The sequence below is a fragment of the Buceros rhinoceros genome, unplaced genomic scaffold (genome assembly GCF_000710305.1).
Source record: "Buceros rhinoceros silvestris isolate BGI_N320 unplaced genomic scaffold, ASM71030v1 scaffold29560, whole genome shotgun sequence".
Lineage (NCBI taxonomy): Eukaryota > Metazoa > Chordata > Aves > Bucerotiformes > Bucerotidae > Buceros > Buceros rhinoceros.
The window spans coordinates 38,044-58,627 of record NW_010390774.1 but is presented as its reverse complement, the minus strand read 5'-3'; the positions used below and the strand labels follow the sequence as shown (position 1 = coordinate 58,627).

At 43.4% G+C, this 20,584-nt stretch overlaps 1 protein-coding gene across 1 annotated transcript; it reads left to right on the top strand.

Moving 5' to 3' along the window:
• Nucleotides 1–615: 615 nt before the first annotated feature.
• Nucleotides 616–14,356, top strand: PWWP2A (PWWP domain containing 2A; the record flags this gene model as incomplete). The annotated part of the gene is made up of 2 exons (XM_010139114.1): nt 616–1,583; nt 14,302–14,356. Coding segments are annotated over 2 exons (982 nt in total), but the record flags the coding sequence as incomplete, so codon positions are not given.
• Nucleotides 14,357–20,584: the final 6,228 nt, after the last annotated feature.

Sequence of the window (20,584 nt, the reverse complement as noted above, 5' to 3'; positions counted from 1 at the left end):
GTACTGTGTTGAAATGAGAGTAGTTTTGCTGGCAAAACCTCAAACTAATAGGCTAGCAAGTTTTGGGCTGTAGTGCATCAGACGATCAAGTGCTAATCTTTCATGGAAGAATAATGGCATCTTCTGTTCAGTGCAAGTATTTATATGGTCTGTATCTGCCTTAACTAATCTGAAACATTCAGCTTTTTGTGCTGTGCTAAAAATGGAGGAATTAAAAGTTACTGAAGATTCCTTCTTCACATAAATTGACTTAGTATGGAAATCAATCCTGAGTAGTTTTGGAGTTGATGGGATGAGTGTGTAGTTTGTTTATAAGCTTTTTCTGAAAGTACAAAAGTAATTCTTTTACTGCTGTCTCTAGGTGATACTTTTTGTTAACATTTTCAAGGTATCTTGTTGATGCAAGAGAAACTGATAATAAGCGAAGTTGTGTATTTCACATCCTCTGCTGTCTTGGTTCTGGTGTCCTGCTTTTTCAAAGCTTACCATAAGAATAGAGACAGAACGTTAATTTTCCTGGGACTCATGTCTTTCAAGCGGACAGGTCTTCAAATGCTTTTGAATAAATGCAGCAAAAGATCCCTCAAAACCTTTAATTTTTTTTTTCTCTTTAAGGTTTGGACCCCATGGAATCCCTGTGACCATATTTCCTAAAAGGGAATATAAGGATAAACCTGAAGCCATGCAGCTCCAAAGTAAACCATTCCAAGACGAGGCACAGGTGAAGTGTGAATCTAATGCTGCAGTCCCTGATGACTCTTCTCTCGCGCAGCCATCAGAACCTAGCATAGCTAAAAGCCTATGGACTTCTAAACCACCTCCTCTCTTTCATGAGGGAGCGCCATATCCTCCTCCTTTGTTTATCAGGGACACGTATAACCAGTCAATACCTCAGCCTCCGCCCCGGAAAATTAAGCGGCCCAAGCGTAAAATGTACAGGGAGGAACCCACTTCTATAATGAATGCTATCAAACTACGACCCCGGCAGGTCTTGTGTGACAAGTGCAAAAACAGTGTTGTTGCGGAAAAAAAGGAAATAAAAAAAGGTGGCAATGCGAGTGACTCTTCAAAATACGAGGATAATAAAAAACGAAGAAATGAGAGTGTGACTACTGTGAATAAAAAACTTAAGACTGACCATAAAGTGGATGGAAAAAGCCAAAACGAAAGCCAGAAAAGGAATGCTGTGGTCAAGGTTTCAAATATTGCCCACAGCAGAAGCAGAGTAGTTAAAGTTTCCGCACAAGCAAATACTTCAAAAGCGCAGTTAAGTACAAAAAAAGTTCTCCAGAGCAAAAACATGGATCATGCAAAAGCTCGGGAAGTCTTGAAAATGGCCAAAGAAAAGGCACAAAAGAAGCAGAGTGCAACCTCCTCTTCCAAAAATGCACATTCAAAGGTCCACTTCACACGGCGTCTTCAGAACACCAGCTCAGGTTCCCTCCCACCCCGATTGCGTTTAAAGCCACAAAGGTATCGGAATGAAGAAAATGACTCTTCTCTCAAGACAGGACTTGAGAAAATACGGAGTGGCAAGATGGCAACTAAGCCCCAGTCTCGCTGCTCCTCCACCCGCTCAGCAGGTGAGGCCCCTTCAGAAAATCAGAGCCCCTCAGAAGGCCCCGAAGAGGCCAGCAGTGAGGTTCAGGACACGAGTGAAATGCATGTAACTGTTGATCAGGATGAACACCAGACACTGGGCAAGAGAGGCAGCAAAAGCAATATAACGGTTTACATGACCCTTAATCAAAAGAAATCTGACTCTTCCAGTGCATCAGTTTGTAGTAGTGATAGCACAGATGATTTGAAATCTACCAACTCTGAGTGTAGCTCTACTGAAAGCTTTGATTTTCCTCCAGGCAGCATGCATGCACCTTCCTCCTCCTCCTCCTCTTCAAAGGAAGAGAAAAAGCTCAGTAATTCCTTGAAAACGGAAGTCTTTTCCAAAAACGTCTCTAAATGTGTCACTCCAGATGGCAGGACCGTATGTGTAGGGGACATTGTTTGGGCCAAGATTTATGGCTTCCCTTGGTGGCCTGCCCGTATTCTTACCATAACTGTGAGCCGGAAAGATAATGGCCTTTTAGTTCGACAGGAGGCTCGTATCTCATGGTTTGGCTCCACAACAACATCTTTTCTTGCTCTTGCACAACTATCCCCCTTTTTAGAAAGCTTCCAGTTGCGCTTTAATAAGAAGAGAAAGGGTCTTTACCGCAAGGCCGTCACAGAGGCAGCTAAGGCTGCTAAGCAGCTGACTCCCGAAGTTCGGGCCCTGCTGACACAGTTTGAAACGTGAACATGGAGAGTAAGGTAGGCAAGAAACCTGGAGGCTCCACAAATTCATAGCCTAGTTAGAGAATTACCATGAAGGACTTGCCAAGTCAGAAGTTGCACTCGGTTGACTGCTCTTTTTATACTAAAGTTGTTCCATTTGTAGCGGTTTCTTGACAGTTAAACAAATTGAACATGCAATCAAAATTAGCCTAAAGTGAGAACTTCAGTATTTTTCAAGTGAGACTTTTTTTTAAAGAAAAAAAACCTCCTCAAACACCCAATGCATAGGAGCCATAGCCTCAGCTGAAAGGCAGCTTATTTGCAGGGAATTTTTTAGTAGTTTCTACCCAGTATATAAATTAGTTGCTGTGTGACAAAGGGTTAACACAAGGGATGAAAGTAGTAGCTGTGACTTTTTTTTTTCTTAAGTATTAGGTGGCCCATCAGGGAAGTGTAGAAATGTAAGCCTTGTCTAAATGGTCTTTAAAGATTGTTTTAAATAGTCTCTAATGTATTTAGTCTGGCCAGCGCAGATGGGTTGGAAGCATGCTTAACCACATCGAGGAGGTGTGCCCCGACCCACGCAGGCCGGTTTAAATGGCATTAGAAGACTTGCTGACATTTTTAAGGAAGAATAATTCACGTAACTTAAAGACCAGATTAAATGGGGTTTTATCCTAGTGACCACTTAAACACTCAGCCTTTCTATGCACATGGGGGCACAAATATAACACTTCAGGGTCTGAGAAGCTGAGAGGGATGCCTGTAGCTCTAAGACAAAGCTGAGAAGTCGCTCAGTATTTGGGATCAAGGGCTGTTAATGCTGCATAGGTGTGAATCGTAACTTCTGGTCTTTCTTCCTGAAGAAATCTTTCAGGCCATTTGCCTGGAGGTTTAGATTAAGAGAGGCTTTGTTTTGAATGTGTAAATAATTGGTTGCTGAAATTGGTCAGATTTTCTCCTGACTGGTTGTTCCTAAATTCTTAGGATACGTCCTAGTAAATTACACTTTGTGAATTGTCAGATGTGTAATTGTTGCATTTTGGATGTATCTAACTTCATTTTTTTTTAATATTTCCGTTTAAGGTATCTGTTTGCAGGTCAGAAAATGAGAATATGTAATTGTGTAATGCTCTGAAATGTAAAAAAAACAAACTGTAAATAAAATTGACTAAATCTGAATTATTTGTGTGTGTTTCTCAAAAAGCTTTGAAAAAAATAATCCAGGATGTTAGAGTACTTTGTATGCCATATTTAGAGGACACCCTTTTAAAAAGTAAATTGTCCTTTTTCACACATTCTTAAAGATAACTGCTTGATGTAGAGTACTATTGGTATACTGCAGTCTTAAGATTAAGGAATTATCTGTCCCTTTTGTTTCAAAACCAGCTCCGAGAGGGCTTGCTGCAAAATTTATCAAATTTCTCCATTAGATTTTGTTCCCTATATTTGAATAAAGACTGTGGATAACGTCACTTATACAGTGGGCAAATGTTTTTGGTTTTCTCCATCTATCAAACCCACTGTCCACTGCTACTTCAGATTTTCTTGCATGTCTTTTGCTCAATATTTCAGCATTTTCATGCAACCGACTTCACAGTTTTTTCCTCTAGTTTTGGTCCATATGTGACCATGTGAATTACTGTCTCTTCTCCAACCCACTCCTGTTTCAGCCTTGCAATGCCTTGTGAAGGATCTCTCAGCGTTCATCCCAAAGCAGTTTCATCCTGTTTTTTCCATAACTGCCCATGTAGGCAATCATGACAAATGTAAAAAATTTAAGCTTGCACTGAAATTAGATTTTAAACAGACATGACAATGGGGGTAAGGATTTAATCATCAAACCCTTAATCTTTTTAACTTAAAATTAAATTTCATATGTTCATGATGCTGTCTGGATTCAGACATGATAATGTCTGCATGCAGTTTCTTTTTACCTTTTTAAATTCTGTTGTGCCCACAGAACTACTGGAAGTCTAATGTGTCAAATACGTGGCTGTTCAATTTTTCCTCAAGTTTACGGTTATCACTCTTCAGTGCTAATTAAGCTTCCAAATATTCCAGCTTTACCTTGGCATTCTAACAGTTACCAAAACCCCCCTGGTCAATGCTTTTTGAATGTGATAAACACACAATAAATTTCATAATATGAAAAAAAAATTGGAAAAAAAATCCGGTTTCACTTCTCTGTATTCTTTCCTGCAAACAGAAACAGTTACTCTAAGTAAATAAGCCATACTTTGTTATTAAAGCAGGCTGCTTTTTCAAGTCAGGAACCCCTACAACATGGTTTAGATGTCTACACTAGTTCCTTGAGGTTTAGAGCTCAAGTGAACTGGTTCTAAGTTACTGTGAGCCAAGCAGAGGTGAAAATATTGACATTGTTAATTTTACTTTAAAAGACCTGGAGGCTTTGTACTCTCGTGAACTTTAGAGTAGTACTAACTCATAGTCAGAGTTGGCTCAGGTGTTCACTGGTAAGGTGAGAGGGCAATGGTATGAGAGGGATTTCTTTAGATTGTGTTATGTTCAAAAGAACTGTTCATGAAAGGCATTTGAAGAGTCTTAGTTTGGATTTGTAGTTGATTGGTCTCGGAAGTCTTTCCTAAGGTTTGTAGTGAACGTGCATTTTTGCTTCAGACTTAACAGGTCTCAGAACAAATAGACTTTTTTTACACCACCATGTTACACTAAGTCGAAAATACTCGTTCATGATTTCCCTTTTGCTCTGAAGAATCATCTAACGCTCTAGCTATAACAGAGATTGCAGTGGAGAAAATGCTGGGCTTGATGTACAGTCTGCTTCCAGTAAGTAACCGTGGCTATGGCAGGGTGGATGCGGCACGTAGACTGGCTTTGAAGGCTGCAGAGAAAGCTTAGGGCTGTTTTAGCTATAGACTGCAAAAAACCCCACGCTTTTATGTGTCTGTCTGCTCCCAGCAATGCCGAACTTGGAGCGTAGACTGCTCGTGGGTGGGTGCACAGCTACCACCTCCGAGTGAGCCGGGCGGTTTCAATGACTTGTCACAGGCCTGTGCAGTGCCAGGCCAGCGGATGTGTGTAATTAAGCCATGCCGCTGTTGCAAGCAGCCTGGATCTTGAAGACAAGCATCAGCAGGGAGAGTGACTGTTAGTTTCCTATCAGCTTGATATAATAAATGGCAAACGGTGTCTTTGAATTAATGAAATTCCTCAGTGCAGTCGTTGAATATGTACGGTCTTTCAGCTTGGGGGGGGAAAACATGAGAGGTGGTGATGAGTTTCTGGTACAAGCCCACCTTTCCTTTGAAGATCTTGAGCTTCAGTTAACATGTTTTGGGAGAGAGTAGTTATTCCAAAACTTTAAAAGATTTGCTTTAACTGGAGCGTTTGAAGGTGTGATTGCTTTGTGAGTGAAGCTACGAGCCCATGTGAAATGCTTGTATGCCTCTGAAGTGGAGTTCTACAGGAAATCGAACAAATACTTGTTATTTTTCTAATTAGAGCTGTAATTTTGTGTCAATGTGTAAATGATCTCCAATTCTTCAGTATTTTTTTTTTTTTAGACAGTGCTATCTTTATTTTGAAACCTATATAGCAGCTTCCTCACCAGGAGTGTGTTCGCTGGGGGCAGTTTAAGTCAACTGTGCAAGGCTGAAAAGACTAGGTTTTTTCAGCATGTTGTAAAATACCTCTTAAAAAAAAAAAAGTTGTTTCTAAATGTGAGTATGTTTAAGAAATAGCACACAGATGAAAATGAGGAAGGAGTAAGAGTTGCTTTTTGTATTACGAGCCTCAGGTTTGTTTCTAATCAACTCTCTTAAGTCCCGAAACTGATTTCTAGTTGTGCCTTCAGAGTAGGATAGGAACATGAGTTATAGAAAAATAAATCTTAGTAGCTCGTCCTCAGTAGCATTATCATTTGACCTCATGTGTGGAATAGTGAAAAAATAGAGCTGCCTTCTTGGCTGAAGAATTCTGGAAAGGAAGAGGCTGACAATCAGTGAGAGGCTATTTCAGTTCATCATCTCTTCGTGATTGTGTTCTAATAAATGCCCACAGGAAGAAACTATTTCAGTGAGATCACTACACTAACTTCTAGATGAAGGATGAATTGGAAGTTAAGTAGAGTGAGCTTGTGGTTAAACAGGCAGTTTAAACGTGGCAGTGTCGTGTGTCATAAGCCATTTGGTAAAAGTGTCGGTGTATTACGTAAAAACAAACTTGAAAGGGATCTTACAGTCCAGAGTTTGTAGTGGTTTAAGGCTGAGGTGCTCTCTGTTCTTGTTTTCAGTTTACATTTTAAGGTTATAAAGAGAGAGGTCACAGGGAACCTGAAGGAGAAGAGGTGAGCTTGGTGTGCTGAGCTAGCTGTGATAGTGGAAGAACTATGAGTTTGAGATGAGTATGTTACTCTGCCAGTTCAGCAGAAGGGAGTAGTGCTCTATTTTCAAGAGCTTGTAGGAGGATTTTGGTGAACCGTGCATCGTCGTCCCACAGTCAGCTGTTTGAATGTCATCTAGAGTCTACCTCACGCTCGTAGAAATGGAGTGACTTGCTACAGGATTTGGTCAGTTTAAGCTGTGCTTACATGACATGTGTGTGACTCTGGTTTTTTAGCGTAGGATATAGTAGCTCATGTTTTGGGGCTATAGACAGGCTATACTTGTAATAGTATAGTGAAATTATCCCTATAAATAAAATACAGTATCAGATACAACAGAGGTTTTGCATAACTATCATCCTTAAAGCTGCTTCTAACACGACTGTAGTGATCAGAGATCACCCAGGTTTCACACCAGGACAGGTGGCAACCTGTAGCAATGAAAACCTCCGCAGCAGCTGTCAAACTGTCTGAAGATCCAGTAGATGCTTTTCTTAATCCGTAATGGGAACAACCTCTGTTTTGATAGGTCATTAACAGTTATGATAGCAAGTGCCTATTCAACATTTAAAAACCTCAACTACTGTTCTCTGTGACAACTTGGTATTGTCATTTAAATAGTTCCCTCCAGTGGTGTCACCCTGTTAGTGTATTTCTAGAGCGTGGCCATTTAAGTAGTTAAAATAAGATCCCCTTGTAAGATGGCTTTTCTATTGCTGCTCCTCTTACTGGCGTTCCTGTCTGAACTCACCTTTCTCCGACTGGTGACAAGAGCTCTTTGTGGTAATTTAGATGAGGTTTTACTGAACTGATTGAACAGCAGAGATTCTTCCCTAAGTCAGAAATATCTTGATTACAGCTTTTTGTTATGTCCTAATAGCAGCTTACAGCTTCCTGTGACTTACTGGTACCTTTCAGTCTTTCTTCTGTAATAACTGGGATGTTTATACCAACCCAGACTAAAGAATAATTTATGGAATTTTTTTTCTGAAATTAAACTGTGACACAACTGCCCTTCTGTGCACACAAGGCCGAACAGCAGTTCCCGGGCATGGCTGTGGGGGCAGTGCTTTGGTGACTGGCTTGCTGTCATGCACGGTTCTGTTGTTGCTACCTGATCCAGCAGCTGGGGAATGATGCGCCCTGGGGCACAATGGTGTTTAATCACTTTCATAAATAATTGTGGACTGTTTCGTATCATCTGTTTCCTTAATTGTCTAAAGCCAAAATAATCTTGATACTGATTTTAGTAAGGGGCACGTCATGACAGCATGAAAAGCTAAAGTCAGTCAGTATTTCATACAGGAGCACAAGTGAATGTGGTAAGGAACACATTCTTACATTTGCTAGTACTAGGAACAGTCTACTTATTACTGCTTGCCTGTTGGTGACACGTGTGGAACCTCAACTGGAAGGTGATGGACACCAAAGTTGTGTTCTTTTGGTCATCTGTAGTGTTTGGTTGGTAGGCAGAGATTTTGGTTCTGACATACAAACATTTTTGTTTTGGTAAAAAGACCAAGAATTGGGTTTGCTAGGGGTTGTAATAACAAGTGGCTGTAGTCTGAGCAACAGGAGAAGAGAATTATTATCTGGTTGCTCTTACTGGTTTCATGGTGCTCAGAAAACTTGGATGTCATGAAGACATTGGGATGTGTTTGTGAAAGCCCCTAAATCACCCCTGATTCCTGGGACCTTCAAGAAAAACAAGAGAGAGAAGGCTCAGTACTAAAAATAGCTCCCCCCTCTACCTTTGCTCCCAAAAAAAAGAATAGCAAATCCGCTCGGGAAAATAACAAAACAAACAGATTTTTTTTTTTTTCTCTACAAGTTGCCTTTAAAATTCATAGCTGAGATTTGAATATTTTTTAGCTGGAATATCACATTAGCAATAGTTCATTATTTTGGGGGAGAAAAAAGTTTTCCTTGAGATTTTTCAAGTGTTGAGGGGTTTAGGGACCTAATCTCTTCTGATACATTTATATGAACTAGTGGGTTTTGGCTGGGGTTAGAAATTCTGATGCTGTGTGATATGTTTCATGGAATTCGGCATATGAACTGAAGAATGTGTTACTGCTCTTGATTTTCCTTGTAGTTGAGGCCCTGTTGAAGATTGTCTTGGGCTGCAGAGGAATGCAACAGTCCTGCTTGCTTTGTAGTCAGTCATTACCTGGAAGAGAAGCCTGGTTTAACTCCTCATAACTAGTTCAGATGTGAGTCTGTGGCAGTGAAACAGCATGTGCTGTTTCTTCTGTTACATAGTTCTGCATATAGACGCGGTATTAGTCCCCTAAAGAAGTTGCTTATATGTTACTGTACCTATTTTTAAGTTTGGGCTCTAAGAGCTATGTATCGTCTCCTTCACACTACGTGATGGGAGATGCTGCTATTTTTACTTTCCTTGTCCATCTGGGCTGCCTTTTCTTCCTCTGGATGGCTGTCTGTTGTCTTTCTGCCTTTCCTTTTAAGAGACGAACAGATAGTTTCAAAGGCAGTGCTTCTTTTCAAACACTAGTGAATACACAGGATGGTAAAAATTTTCACATTAAAAAAAATCAGGATCTGCTCGACAATGATGACTCCCAGGAACCCGTCTGTGTAAAACGCAGCTGAGTGGGGGAAACGTTCACGACATCAGTGGTAAAAGGCTGTAAGTCGTGGCAGTGCTTGTCCTCACACATGCTTACGTTTAGTCCTGGGGGTAGTTTTTATGATGGCTCCCAAGCCTCCAGCAGTTGAATGAAACTGCTTCAAACCAGAGTCCAGGCTGCTGTGAGCGTACTGCGTGTCGCTGGAGAGCCATGCTCTTGGAGTCAGGCTTTGCTGTCGCTTGCCCATAAACCGTGGATTGCGCAGAAGTGAATGAACACACAGAGCGATTCTAAAAGAGGCAACTTGGTGTGTTCCCGACGCCCGAGGAGTTTAATGGCAGGAATATCGAGCCGATCCATCAGCTCACAAGGGCAGAAACAGGCTCTGTGAGGACCCAGGGACACTTCATCCTCTGTGGCAACTCCACTCTTTGTACCTTTTGTTCTCTGGGTCGCCAGACCCTGCTCCGCATGGTTCACACCCGGGAGACCTGCAGGGTAAGAAATGTTCCTCCACAAGGAGGATAAGAAAGGAGACTGCACCGTGTGGCTTTATTTCTCGGTCACTGTATCTGGGAGCCTTATCTTGTCTACTCCTGCCTTAAGCCTTTTCTATACAAAATGCTGCTATTGATCCAGAGAAAACAACGTAAAACCAGTTCTATTGTAACTTGGCAGATCAGGCATCCCTTCGTTTTCATCCCTTATGGGAATCCAGCCCAAGGGTGTTCCTCACGGGTCTGGCTAACCCACGTGCAGCACTCTGACATCAGCTTCAAGGTGGCGATACAAAGGTGCCCATACAAAGTACGTAATTGTTGTTAATTTTGCCAAACACGCAGGTACCAAGTGTATGGTTCGTATGGATTGGAATAGGGAGATTCTGCAACAGCAGGAAGCACTCTCTTGAAATTACAAAGCCTATGTTTCTTAATCTACTTTTTACCATGGGTTTGTGCCTCCGAATCGTAAGATCCATGATAGCAACGGGTCAATTTGCTCTTTCACCTTCTGCTGTCTCAGTTTACATCCATTCCTAATGCCACTGGCAAGAAGACTTTGAATTCCAGTTTAAAGACTGTGTGAACAACCAACAGTTTTCATAACATTTGTAATAAAGAATGAGGAGCAAAATATATTCCAAATATGGGAGCCCCAAAACTCCAATGTACTCCACAACTGTGCCTCCTCTGCTTCTCTTTTAAGCAAATTTAATTACTATAATAAAGACATTCTTGGTAGCTTGACCGTAACGAACACAGCGTACACAACACAGTTCTGTGTAAAGGTACAAAGCCAGAAGAAGGCACAATCTCATCTTGATGGCTTTTACCTGGAGCGGAAAACTGGTATCTCATCTGAGTCGTGTCCTGAGAAGGGGAGGAGCAGCTGGTGGTTTGCACGTTGTAGAAAGCAAGACGAATCTCAGATGGGGAAGAAAGTACCGATTAACTGCATTTGGCTGCCAGTGGTACCGCTGCGATGGCACGTTGTCTGCCTCGCTGACACACTTGTTTGTGTTTCAGTGTGTGGAAGAATCTGCTTTATCGCAGGCTGCATTGCACCGTGGATGTGCAGTGCCATCAGTATGGCAGAGATAGTGCCCGAAGTCTGCTTTTTTTACTCTTAACATACAGAAGGGCATGGTCACCATGACCTACAATCCGTCCAGTTTCCACTTACTCCAGGTAGTTCCTTTGTCCGCCAGAATTTCACAGTATCGCTCTGGCTTTGAGCACCAGTTCTGTGCTGGGTGTTCGTACGGGTAGATGCTTTGTTTTGCTGTCTGCTAGTTTGTTTACTCAATGAAGTGTAATTTCCCTTTAACCTTGCTTGTGAAGTCCAGTTTGGGCTCAAAGCAGTTGATACCTGATTTTTTCTGAGTTTTTAGTCTCTTTTGATGCCATGCTGTTTTCTGGAAAGCAGAAGTAGCACACCCGGTAAGAATTCAGGCAGGCAAGGAGGTTGCAGGGGGGTTGTTTTTTAAACCATTTACTCCCATTAACTGAAATTTTTCTACCATAGGTCTCAACAAATGGCAGCATTTTACGTCAGACTGACGAGCCTGCGGCTCCTTTTCAGTGTCTGTCAGACCACTGTGGATTCAGACTGGGGGCACTGAAGTTACCAGTGATATTGGCAGGTCTGTGTGGTTTAAGCCTGCCTTAACGGAAGGGTGCACTATGCTATCAACCAACCATTTGCAAAGCAGGGTAGGACAGACCTAATGAGCTACCTGTTACTTCCCTCTTCTGTTTGAGCGCTTCAGATACTAATGTTCTCCCTGACCAAACCTGAGTCAGGACCGATGCATATTTTGTTGAGAAGATCCACACCACGTCTCTCTTTAGGCTTGTTTCTTGAAGTTTGTGCTACACAATCAGAATAACTAACCTGACAGGTATAACGTAAAGGTAAAAAAAAATTAAAAGTAAAGATGTTTGTCTCCTCAACAAGCAATCCTCAAACATTTTTGCTATCTGGATCACATCTTACTAGATTTGCCTTCTGAGCCGTTCATCTGTTGCTTGTGATTGTAGGCACAGCTTCCCGCCTTTACTGATGTGTGAAAGTAAAATCAGGAAAGAAGTTAGTAAAATTTCAGTCTTTTTAAAGAAGTTTAGTACCTAAAACAAGGAAAAGAACTGAAAACATGAGCAGGAAGATCTTGGTGAGAAACCCGCAGGTAAAATTTAAAGTACACGTTTAAAGCTGAGCAGATCCGAACATTATTGGGAATTCTAGCCCAAACAGGTATTTAATACGTAGGTCTGTCACGGATGAGTGCGTGTCTCTTGTCTTGTTTTTGAGGAAACAGGGCAGTGAGGAGAACATACACACAGAACATAGAGTCGCTGTGAAGGGAGCCTGATTTACATGAAGATGTCTTGATTTTTACTCCATGAACATTAAAAAGTTTGCTCCAGTACTGTATTCTTGCCTTAGGTCTGGGATTAAATATTTGATAACTGTTGGTTTCAGTTTTTATAAACGGAGATTTGCTGCTGGTAAATCAGAATACTGGACAGAGATAAGACTAGTAATGTTTCTGGAGTGACTAGTGACAGCAGATAAACATCAGTGGGAGAAGCAAAGCTGCTGGTGCTCACTAAGGGTGTTCTGGAATCTTTCAGTGGTGCCGAAGAGTAAAAGAGAGCTGTAGGAGCTGGCCTGGGCATGAACACGAGTGCCAGGTTTGTAACGAACAGACTTTGCCAAGCATTGATTCTGAAAATCTGTGCGTCTGCACCAATTGCTAAGTTGGTAGATGGTGTGAAAAGCAAAACTGCCTGTCGTCAGAATGAGGGACTGCCCTGTCCCAGCGAGCCGCTCGTTTCCTTAGACCTAGTGGTAGTTGTAAGCGTGCTCAGATACCTGAACCGATTTCTTCTCTTGTTTATTCCCTTGTAGATCACACAGGTTCGCTGGCTAGTAATAGTGTCAGTGAGGCTTCAGTTTGGAAGCGGGGGCGTTGGGACGTACTGGCTGAACTGTCATCTGACTTTTTATGGGATAGTTTATATTTCTGAGTAGAGTCTGGTTCTCTGGCATACTATAAAAGCCTCTCTTTGCAAGACTTCATGGTTACATGATGCTGATTTAATATTAAGCTTGTTTTGGAGAGTTTCTTATTGGTCACATGCTTTAATGTCCAATATTGGTTGTGTTGCAACTTAGAATACTGTGGTGTTTAGTTACCTGCACCAGCAGTAAGTTCTACTGAACATGGTGGAACTTTGTCTAGCATCTTTCTCTTTGCAGAGGCTCTGCAGGTTTATCTCATGCATCTTGGAGTGGACCACAGTTAGAATAGGTTGGTTAAATTATATACGAGTTCTGAGTGTCGTACCCAAGTGAGGACCTGCTGGAGTGAATGCCTGCCAGGCTGCTGACAGCACACAGCAGCTCGCTGCATCTCGGCCTGGATCTGTTACATTTCATAATTAGCCCATGTGGATTCTGTTTCAATTTCCCCAAAATTTAATTCCTTTGCATTGATAAGATATAAAATTAATTACTTTTCTGTGTTTCATGTTGTCCTTTTGTGGCACAGTGAGCAACCAAGCAATTGCGAAACTCCATAGTTACCCCCTTTGTCTTCCCCCCTCCTCTTGTGGTGGGGCTCTTTTCACAAACTCCTCTCTCCTGCTTCTCATTTTTTATATTATTCAGAAAAGTTGTCCGTTGAGATCAAGAACTTTAGGATTTTTCTGGCCATGCTATGAGCCTCTTTCTTTAATTTCAGCCATGTTACTCACCTTGCTGTTAGTACTGGAAAGTGTACTCATGCCTCGCCAATTGAGTCAAGAGCTCAACAGCATGGGAGAAGGAACCCAGACTGGCCTGGTCCTATTGGAACCTTTTTTGCTCTCCTGTGTGTTTTTTGAGCAAGGGCTTGGAGCGGGTGATCCCCAGAGGTCTCCTCCAATGTAGGTTATTCTGGGATAATGTTTTCTCCGCACTAGCAAGAGGCAGGTGGGTCTGTGCAGACTGTGCTGACTCTGCACCGCCCTCGGTGGTGGTTGCTGGTTGGTGCTGGTCGCAGGCACTGGTGATTACCTGGACTGCTTCTGTCTGCTTCGTCATCGGTTCATCCAGTTCTGTGGAGCAAATGGGAAAACATAAGCAGCAATGGCAAAGAAACACGACGGGCGGCTTTACACTTCAGTGCTCCCCTGCGCACTTCGGTCTGGCGTTTGGAAGGGCGTTGCAGCATCAGATTTTGCTTGTATCGTGAACTACACGCCACTGTATAGACTGTGTATACTCATCTCCCTCCTTTGTAGCCATCTTTAAATGTCTGAAAATTGAAATTCTCTCTGGATGCTGAAACGGGGTGAGATGTAACATAGATTGGTATGGTATAGTAGCTCCTCTTAAAACTCCAGTCAGCTGAGGAGCTTGTTCACTTGTGTATGTCTTGTGATAACGTAAATATTTTTTTTCTTCTGCACACAATGCACAAAGCAGGTGAACTGGTAACTTTTCTGGCCACCTCAGGTTTTGCTTACCTACTTTTGCAATATATACTGGAAGGCATTTAACCATTTTCCCTTTCTCTCCCCTTTTCAGCTCAGAGACACTAGTCAACTGCTGTTTTTATGGAACCTCACTACACTGCCACGAAGAGCACCAGCTCATCAGGACTGAAAGAACTCTGAGACTGAATTGTCCTATTTTTCCTCTGAAATCTTCATCAAGTAGTAAACATTTTTTGAAGGGGGAAGGGGGTAAATATGTCCCCCTCACACCCTGTTAGGGCACCTGTACCTAATGTACATTTTCTTTAAAATTTAAAAAGATGTTAGGAGATATTTTATAAAACTTTTTTGCAATAAATGACGCATGAAATTATGAAAGACTATAAGACACTTACATGCAAGGAACCACTTGAATTATTGGTATGAAGAATCACTGCAAATAACTGGCTTTTTTTGTAATGTGACAGTCACGTTTATATGTTTTGATAGGTGCCAGTGATGGAGCCAATTGCCTGGGAAGCTGACTGTAACTTTTGAACTTTTATTTTACTTTTTAACTTTAGCATTGCAATTTTCCATTCTATGAGGCTTAGTTAGTATTTAGTGCAGGTGTTAGCAGAGCTGTGATCTGTGATCAAAAGCATGTCCAAACCCAATTGTATTGTAAAATAGGAACAGTCCTGCTATATGAGACCAATTTTTCCCATAGAGGTGATGGAAAGGACAGTGACCACAAACTCCATGTATCTCTGTGTTATGGGGAAGCTCCTTCTCTGTGAATATGGTTGCATTTTATTTATGCTGTTGTAACCTATAGGGAATCGAGGATTGTGGGGTAACCTTAAGAAGGGCTACAGCGCGGAGAGCAGCGTTTTGCTTATAATGCTGTAACAAGATGGGTATTACGAATGGAGAGTGATGAAATGAAATGGCATTTCTATTTCAAATCATGGGTTAATTTTTCCTTTTGACATAAATATTTTTCAGATAGGTGACTAGTAGAGCAAAGGTTTTATTAGTGTTTCTGATGGTTGTTGATCTGAGTTGCATTGACTTTTTTGAATAGCTGTAAATCAAAAAAAGGAACCCAGTGGGTTTTATCCATTTTGTTCCCCTCCCCCAAAGGTGTTTGGTAAGACTTATTTCGGTGGAGCTTGTGAATGCTGGACACACTGCTGAAATAGTGAGTTGTTAAATATTAATTTATTTGTCACTAATTATTTGACATTGTGTGCACACTTTCTCAGCAGTATCATTTCTTACAAAGTTCTTATCAGGGGATTTGTATATAACCTGGGAGAATAAATATTTGTTTTGAAGAAATGAAAATGTGCACATGATCTACTAAAAGTCAAGTTTTTGTTTCTCTGGAGGTGAAAAGACTCGTAGTAAACACTCTTCCTCTTTCCTAATATCCTGATTCGATTGGAAAAAATAGTGTCTTTGGATCACTGGAAAACAGAGAGAGGCGTCTGGATCAGCACAAAGCAGCTTCACAGCCTTCCTGTGTGGAGCCTGAATTAATTACACAGAATCTGAAGGTAGGACAGCTCCGTCGTTTGGCTTTGATATTGGCAACAGGTTTATGCTTGGTCGTGGGTAAGTGAGAAGCTGGGACAGGCCTCCACATCCAGGACAGGCAGATCAGCGATGCACCCGCTGCTGAGGCAGCTCATGCTTCGTGCTGGTTCAGTTTCTGTTTTCCAGAGGTAAATTCTATTTATAAAGCTAGAAATTGAATACTTACTGCCTACTTCTTAAAAACTAGCTGTTGCAACGTTCCACAGTAGGTTCAAATTGTACCATTTTTCATGATAAACTACAACTACCTTTTGTAATTGGAGGTTAATGTTTGTTCTACAGTGCTTTTCCTTTTCACCGGTTGAAGAGGACCAGCAGTCTGGGCCTGTTTGTGGCCTGAGATTTGACTACAACATCCCACCTGAGGAAAGAGGAGGCCACTCGATGTTGTGTATGTGCCAGCCTTTCACCTCTGGAGACCAAACCCCGATTGTATTGACAATGAATGAGGGTCTCGGCCTAATAAATTACATTTTTACACACACAAAACCCCCAACTGACCAAACAAAAAAAGAAGCCACCAAACAACATGGCACAAACCCGTTTCTGCTCAGGAAAAAGGCCCAGGTCTGTACTAGCAGGGTTATTGCACATTGGATTGAAACCCGATGGACGTTGTAAGTAGAAGCCAGTAGTGCCTGCCTGTGTGACATCTGACTCTTAACCGGTGCTCTGATGGTCTCACCTCGTGAGCGCTTGTGCACAGCAGCTGAAATAGAAAATAGACGCTTCAGAGAGCTGCAGGTCTCTGCGTTGGAGAATATGGGTATATACGCAAAGAGCATACAAATAGACAAGGTAGCCAACGGTCTTTGTGTTTGTTTTCACAGCGAGTACTGCAGCCATTCTGTTTGAAACTAGATTTTCATTTTGAAATGAAATTGTCAGGGATATTCTAATGATAGAGAATTACAGTAATGTATTGCTTTTCACTTTTTTGCTTTAGTTGCTTAATATTTAAGCTTTGCTCCGTGCTACCTTCTTGTCTGTATATTGAATGGTCACTATGCCTCTTTCATTTTGTAGACTTGAACGAGGAAAATATGATTCACCCTTTAAGGTTTGCTGAGAAGTAAATGATAACGAATGTTGTGTAACATTTATTCAAATAAAGCCTTGATTTTTTTCAGTGCTCTTTTAAAGGGAAATAATGTTGAATAATGTTTTGATGTCTTAACTTTTTTGTTAGTCCTTGACCCAAAAGCCTTTGATTAATGCTAAAACTTTTTTTCTGAATTAAACAAAGATTAAACTGAGGTTACTAGTGCACTGCTGGAAGTCCCATCACGTGGACATGTCTCTACCCAACCTTACCATTCACCACAGCGGCCAAAGACACCAAGTCATGCTCAGCCAGCTGGATGCTTCCCACAAGCAATGGGAAAAAAACTTTCCGTGTGTAATTAGCAAGAAAAGATGGTGTATACGTTGTAGAGACAGATACAAACCCCCCCGGTGGCTCTGGTCCATGGCTGCGACTGACACCCTAAGCCCTGGTTAGAGGAGGAAGGTGGATGTCGTGGAAGAGGTTGCCGTCCCTCGCAGATGCAATTCCAGCGCAGTCGGTGAGTGCTGAGCGAGCTGCAGAGCTGGGGGCCGGCTCAGGCGCCCCCAGCCCGGCTGGGCAGAGCAGACGAGGGCCGCGCTGTTGCAGCACAAGGCACAAAGCAGCTGAAACAGGAAAAGCACCGGGCCTTTGAATCCCCTCACGCTGCCTGCTGACCTTTCCTGTGGCGGGTTTCTACGGCAGTACTAGCAGTTTAAGACAAGTCTGTGCATTGCAGGTAAGTGTAACTGGGTATTTCTCCATTTAGGGAAGAAATGCCTTGCACCGAGGTGTGTTCTCACCGTGGTGCCCTGTAGGAGGGGGTGCGAGTTGTGCTGTAACAGCTGACTCCTGTACCGGAGCTCTCCATCGCCGGCACTGCGGTCAGAGAGGGGCCACGTCACCAAATACTTCTTCACACAGCAGAATCCGTAGAGCTGTACTCACTCTCCCATTACATCGAAGTAGCATTTATAGAGAGTGTTTTCCACTTGCTCTTTTATTGCTGTAAAGAAAAGATGTCCTAATTTTAGTTGAGCTCCTCTGTTAAACAAAAAATGAGCTGCTCAGGTAAACGTGATCTCTAGGAAGTCTGTGTTTCGAAGAAGCATTTACATTTTGTATGGTGCACAGTATGCCAGGAGCTAGTGGGTGATAGAGAGGCAGTAACCCTTTTGTAAGTGAGGTGTTTTGCCGTGACCTGTGGCTGATGGTCAGAGGTCTTTCCCAAAAATCGAGTGTGACTTCTGGGGCGATCACGTGCGTGTACATTGTCTGTAGTGACTGTTGGTTTGGCCCTTTTGAAACCCCTTGGTGCCTCCTGTAACTGTGAGCGAACGTCCACATCTGTCTTCTGCTCGGAGCAGAGCTCCAGCATGGGTTTTTCTTTTCCTTCACAGGGTTGTTTCTTGTTCTGTCCGGATTACAGGAACCCCCATGCTCTTTCTCTCATTCTTCATTGATTCTTGCAGCAGTTCCTCTCGAACTGGTTATCCTCATTAGGCTGTGGCAGCGAGGGGAAATCCTGCTGCACTGTAATCGCTCACTAATGGCTTTTCCTTTGTGACATTGTGTTGGTAGCCTCTCGCTGTCGGAGTCTGCTGGATTTGCTGTGTGACAGTGAAGCCCACGAGAGAGGTTAGCCAGACAGATTTCAGAGCGCCGCAATTACTCCACTGATTAATCTTCACTCCAGTAGTTCGGTGACAAAAGTATAAAAGTAACGCAGTCTTCAGCGAGGAAGCCAGTCCTCCACAATGCCGTGCAGTCCTGGTGTTTACTGCTGCCCCGCAGCATCAAAAGGGAGATACTTAATGAGGGCAAGAGTGCACGGAGCAGCTGCGCAGCGCAGCTCCTGGCACAGGAGGGTTGCCTGATAGTTTCCCAGCTAAAATGTGAGGGATCGGTACAGAGAACTAGGAGTTCTTCTAGGGTGAGACCAGTGGGCAGATTTCTTAAGGAAATCCATTAGACCAGTGTCAGAGAGATGATGTATTTCCAGACACTGTCGCGTCCTCGCTGTTTTTAAGCGTGATGAGGTGAGAAGCGCAGTACGAGGACGTGTCACCTGCCCGAAGCCTCACCCGGGGCTGAGGGAAGCACGCAAGGGATGCTCTCGGTTACCTTTGTGCCCCCTGGGCTAATCTCCCCTCCAGGGCTGCCAAGAGTGTGAGGGGCTGCTGCCATCTGTACGGCGAGGTCTGTCTCAGGCTTCTGCCCTTTCTGGAAGGTTTGGGAAGCCACCAGGCTGGAGCGATTCTCTGACGCGTGAGGAGCACCCGTAGGGCAGCAGAGAACCTGAGCCGTTTTGAAAAGCAGCTCATCGCTCAGCTCAGTCGAAGGTACAGCAGCGCTCAAGCTGCCGCACGCTCGCGGGTGCGGAGCCTGCCAGAGCACGACGCAGCAGCACGGGCAGGTCTCTAAGCAACTGCTAGGGCAGAAACAAGCCAACGTACATGTGGCCTTGGTATCAACGGCTGCTCACTTGTCAGTTTTTTTCCTCCCGCTCGCTTGTTCTTGCTCAGATCTTTGTAGGTGGATTTGTCATTGTCCCTCTTTGTGCAGGAAGGACGGGGGGAGTCAGGGCTTTCCGAAGGCACTGCGTGGTGAGCTTCAGCATCTGCTGGGTGGCAGTGGGAAAAGCATCACGTTGTTTGATGGTTCATACAGCTGGCAGCTGGTTTTTATTCGCCTTCTGTATCTGTAGCCTGGTTTTATGATTGTGCTGCTGCTTTTCACTTGAGAGTCTCTGTGGTCTTTGTTTTTACTCCCTTGGGTAAAACCCTTGCTGGGTTTGGAGCACAGGCCGTGGGCTGTCCACGCTGGGCAGGCTGAACACCCCTGTGGGTGTTTTTGGGCTGTTCTGAATTTGGGGTAAATATTCAAATTGGGGTAGTTCTAATTTTAAAATCCGGATTTTCAGCTAAGAACTCCACATCTTAAGAGCTTAGGGCCTGGAATTTCCAAATGTCTTGGTCATGAAATATTAAACTAAGGCTGTGCCTGCTGGAGGGCTCATTCAGACATTGAGGCACTCTCAGCCACTGGAGGAAGGGGCTGGGGGCTCCAGAGTGTACAGGCATGGATACTGGACCGTGCTACGTGTAAGACCCCAGAAATACTCGTACTGCCCGGATAGGTCTGGGTAAACGTCTCAATTCTCTGTTTGCCGGGTTTGCCTTTAGTAAGACAACACTGCGGACGAGCTGTGAGAACAGGGGCTGGGGGCAGCCGTACACCTTGTCATTAATACTGCAAAATCCCATCAGAAGCCATCGGTCACATCTTGGCTTCATAAACTTGCTGCTGGCTGCCATTACCCCGGCCTCAGCTGTATCTGAGCGGGGACACGCAAGTACATTTGGGCTCAGAGAGAACTGTCTCTTAAAGGGCAGGTCGGGGGCTGTAGCTGCAGGGAGTAAAGCTGTCAGCTCCCAGCCTCCTCCTTTCCCAAGTTTCCAAATACTGCAATTCCTCCTTCCTCAGGTAGAAAGGTGCCCCACGGTGGAGTGCCACAGCCGGATAAGCTAATGGGGATGTGTCAGTCTTCACCGAGATAAAGAAAGATGCTTTTGTGAGAAGCTGTGCTCAAATGCAATTATGCAGGCAGAGCCCCCAGCCCTGCTGCCTCTCCAGGGGCCTGTTTTCTCGCTTGGCGCTCGCCAGCACCACTCCAGGAATACATTTAGGAAGCTATTCCAGCAGCCAGCCAGAGCTTCTGCCTAGACTAGATAATAGCATTTCCCCC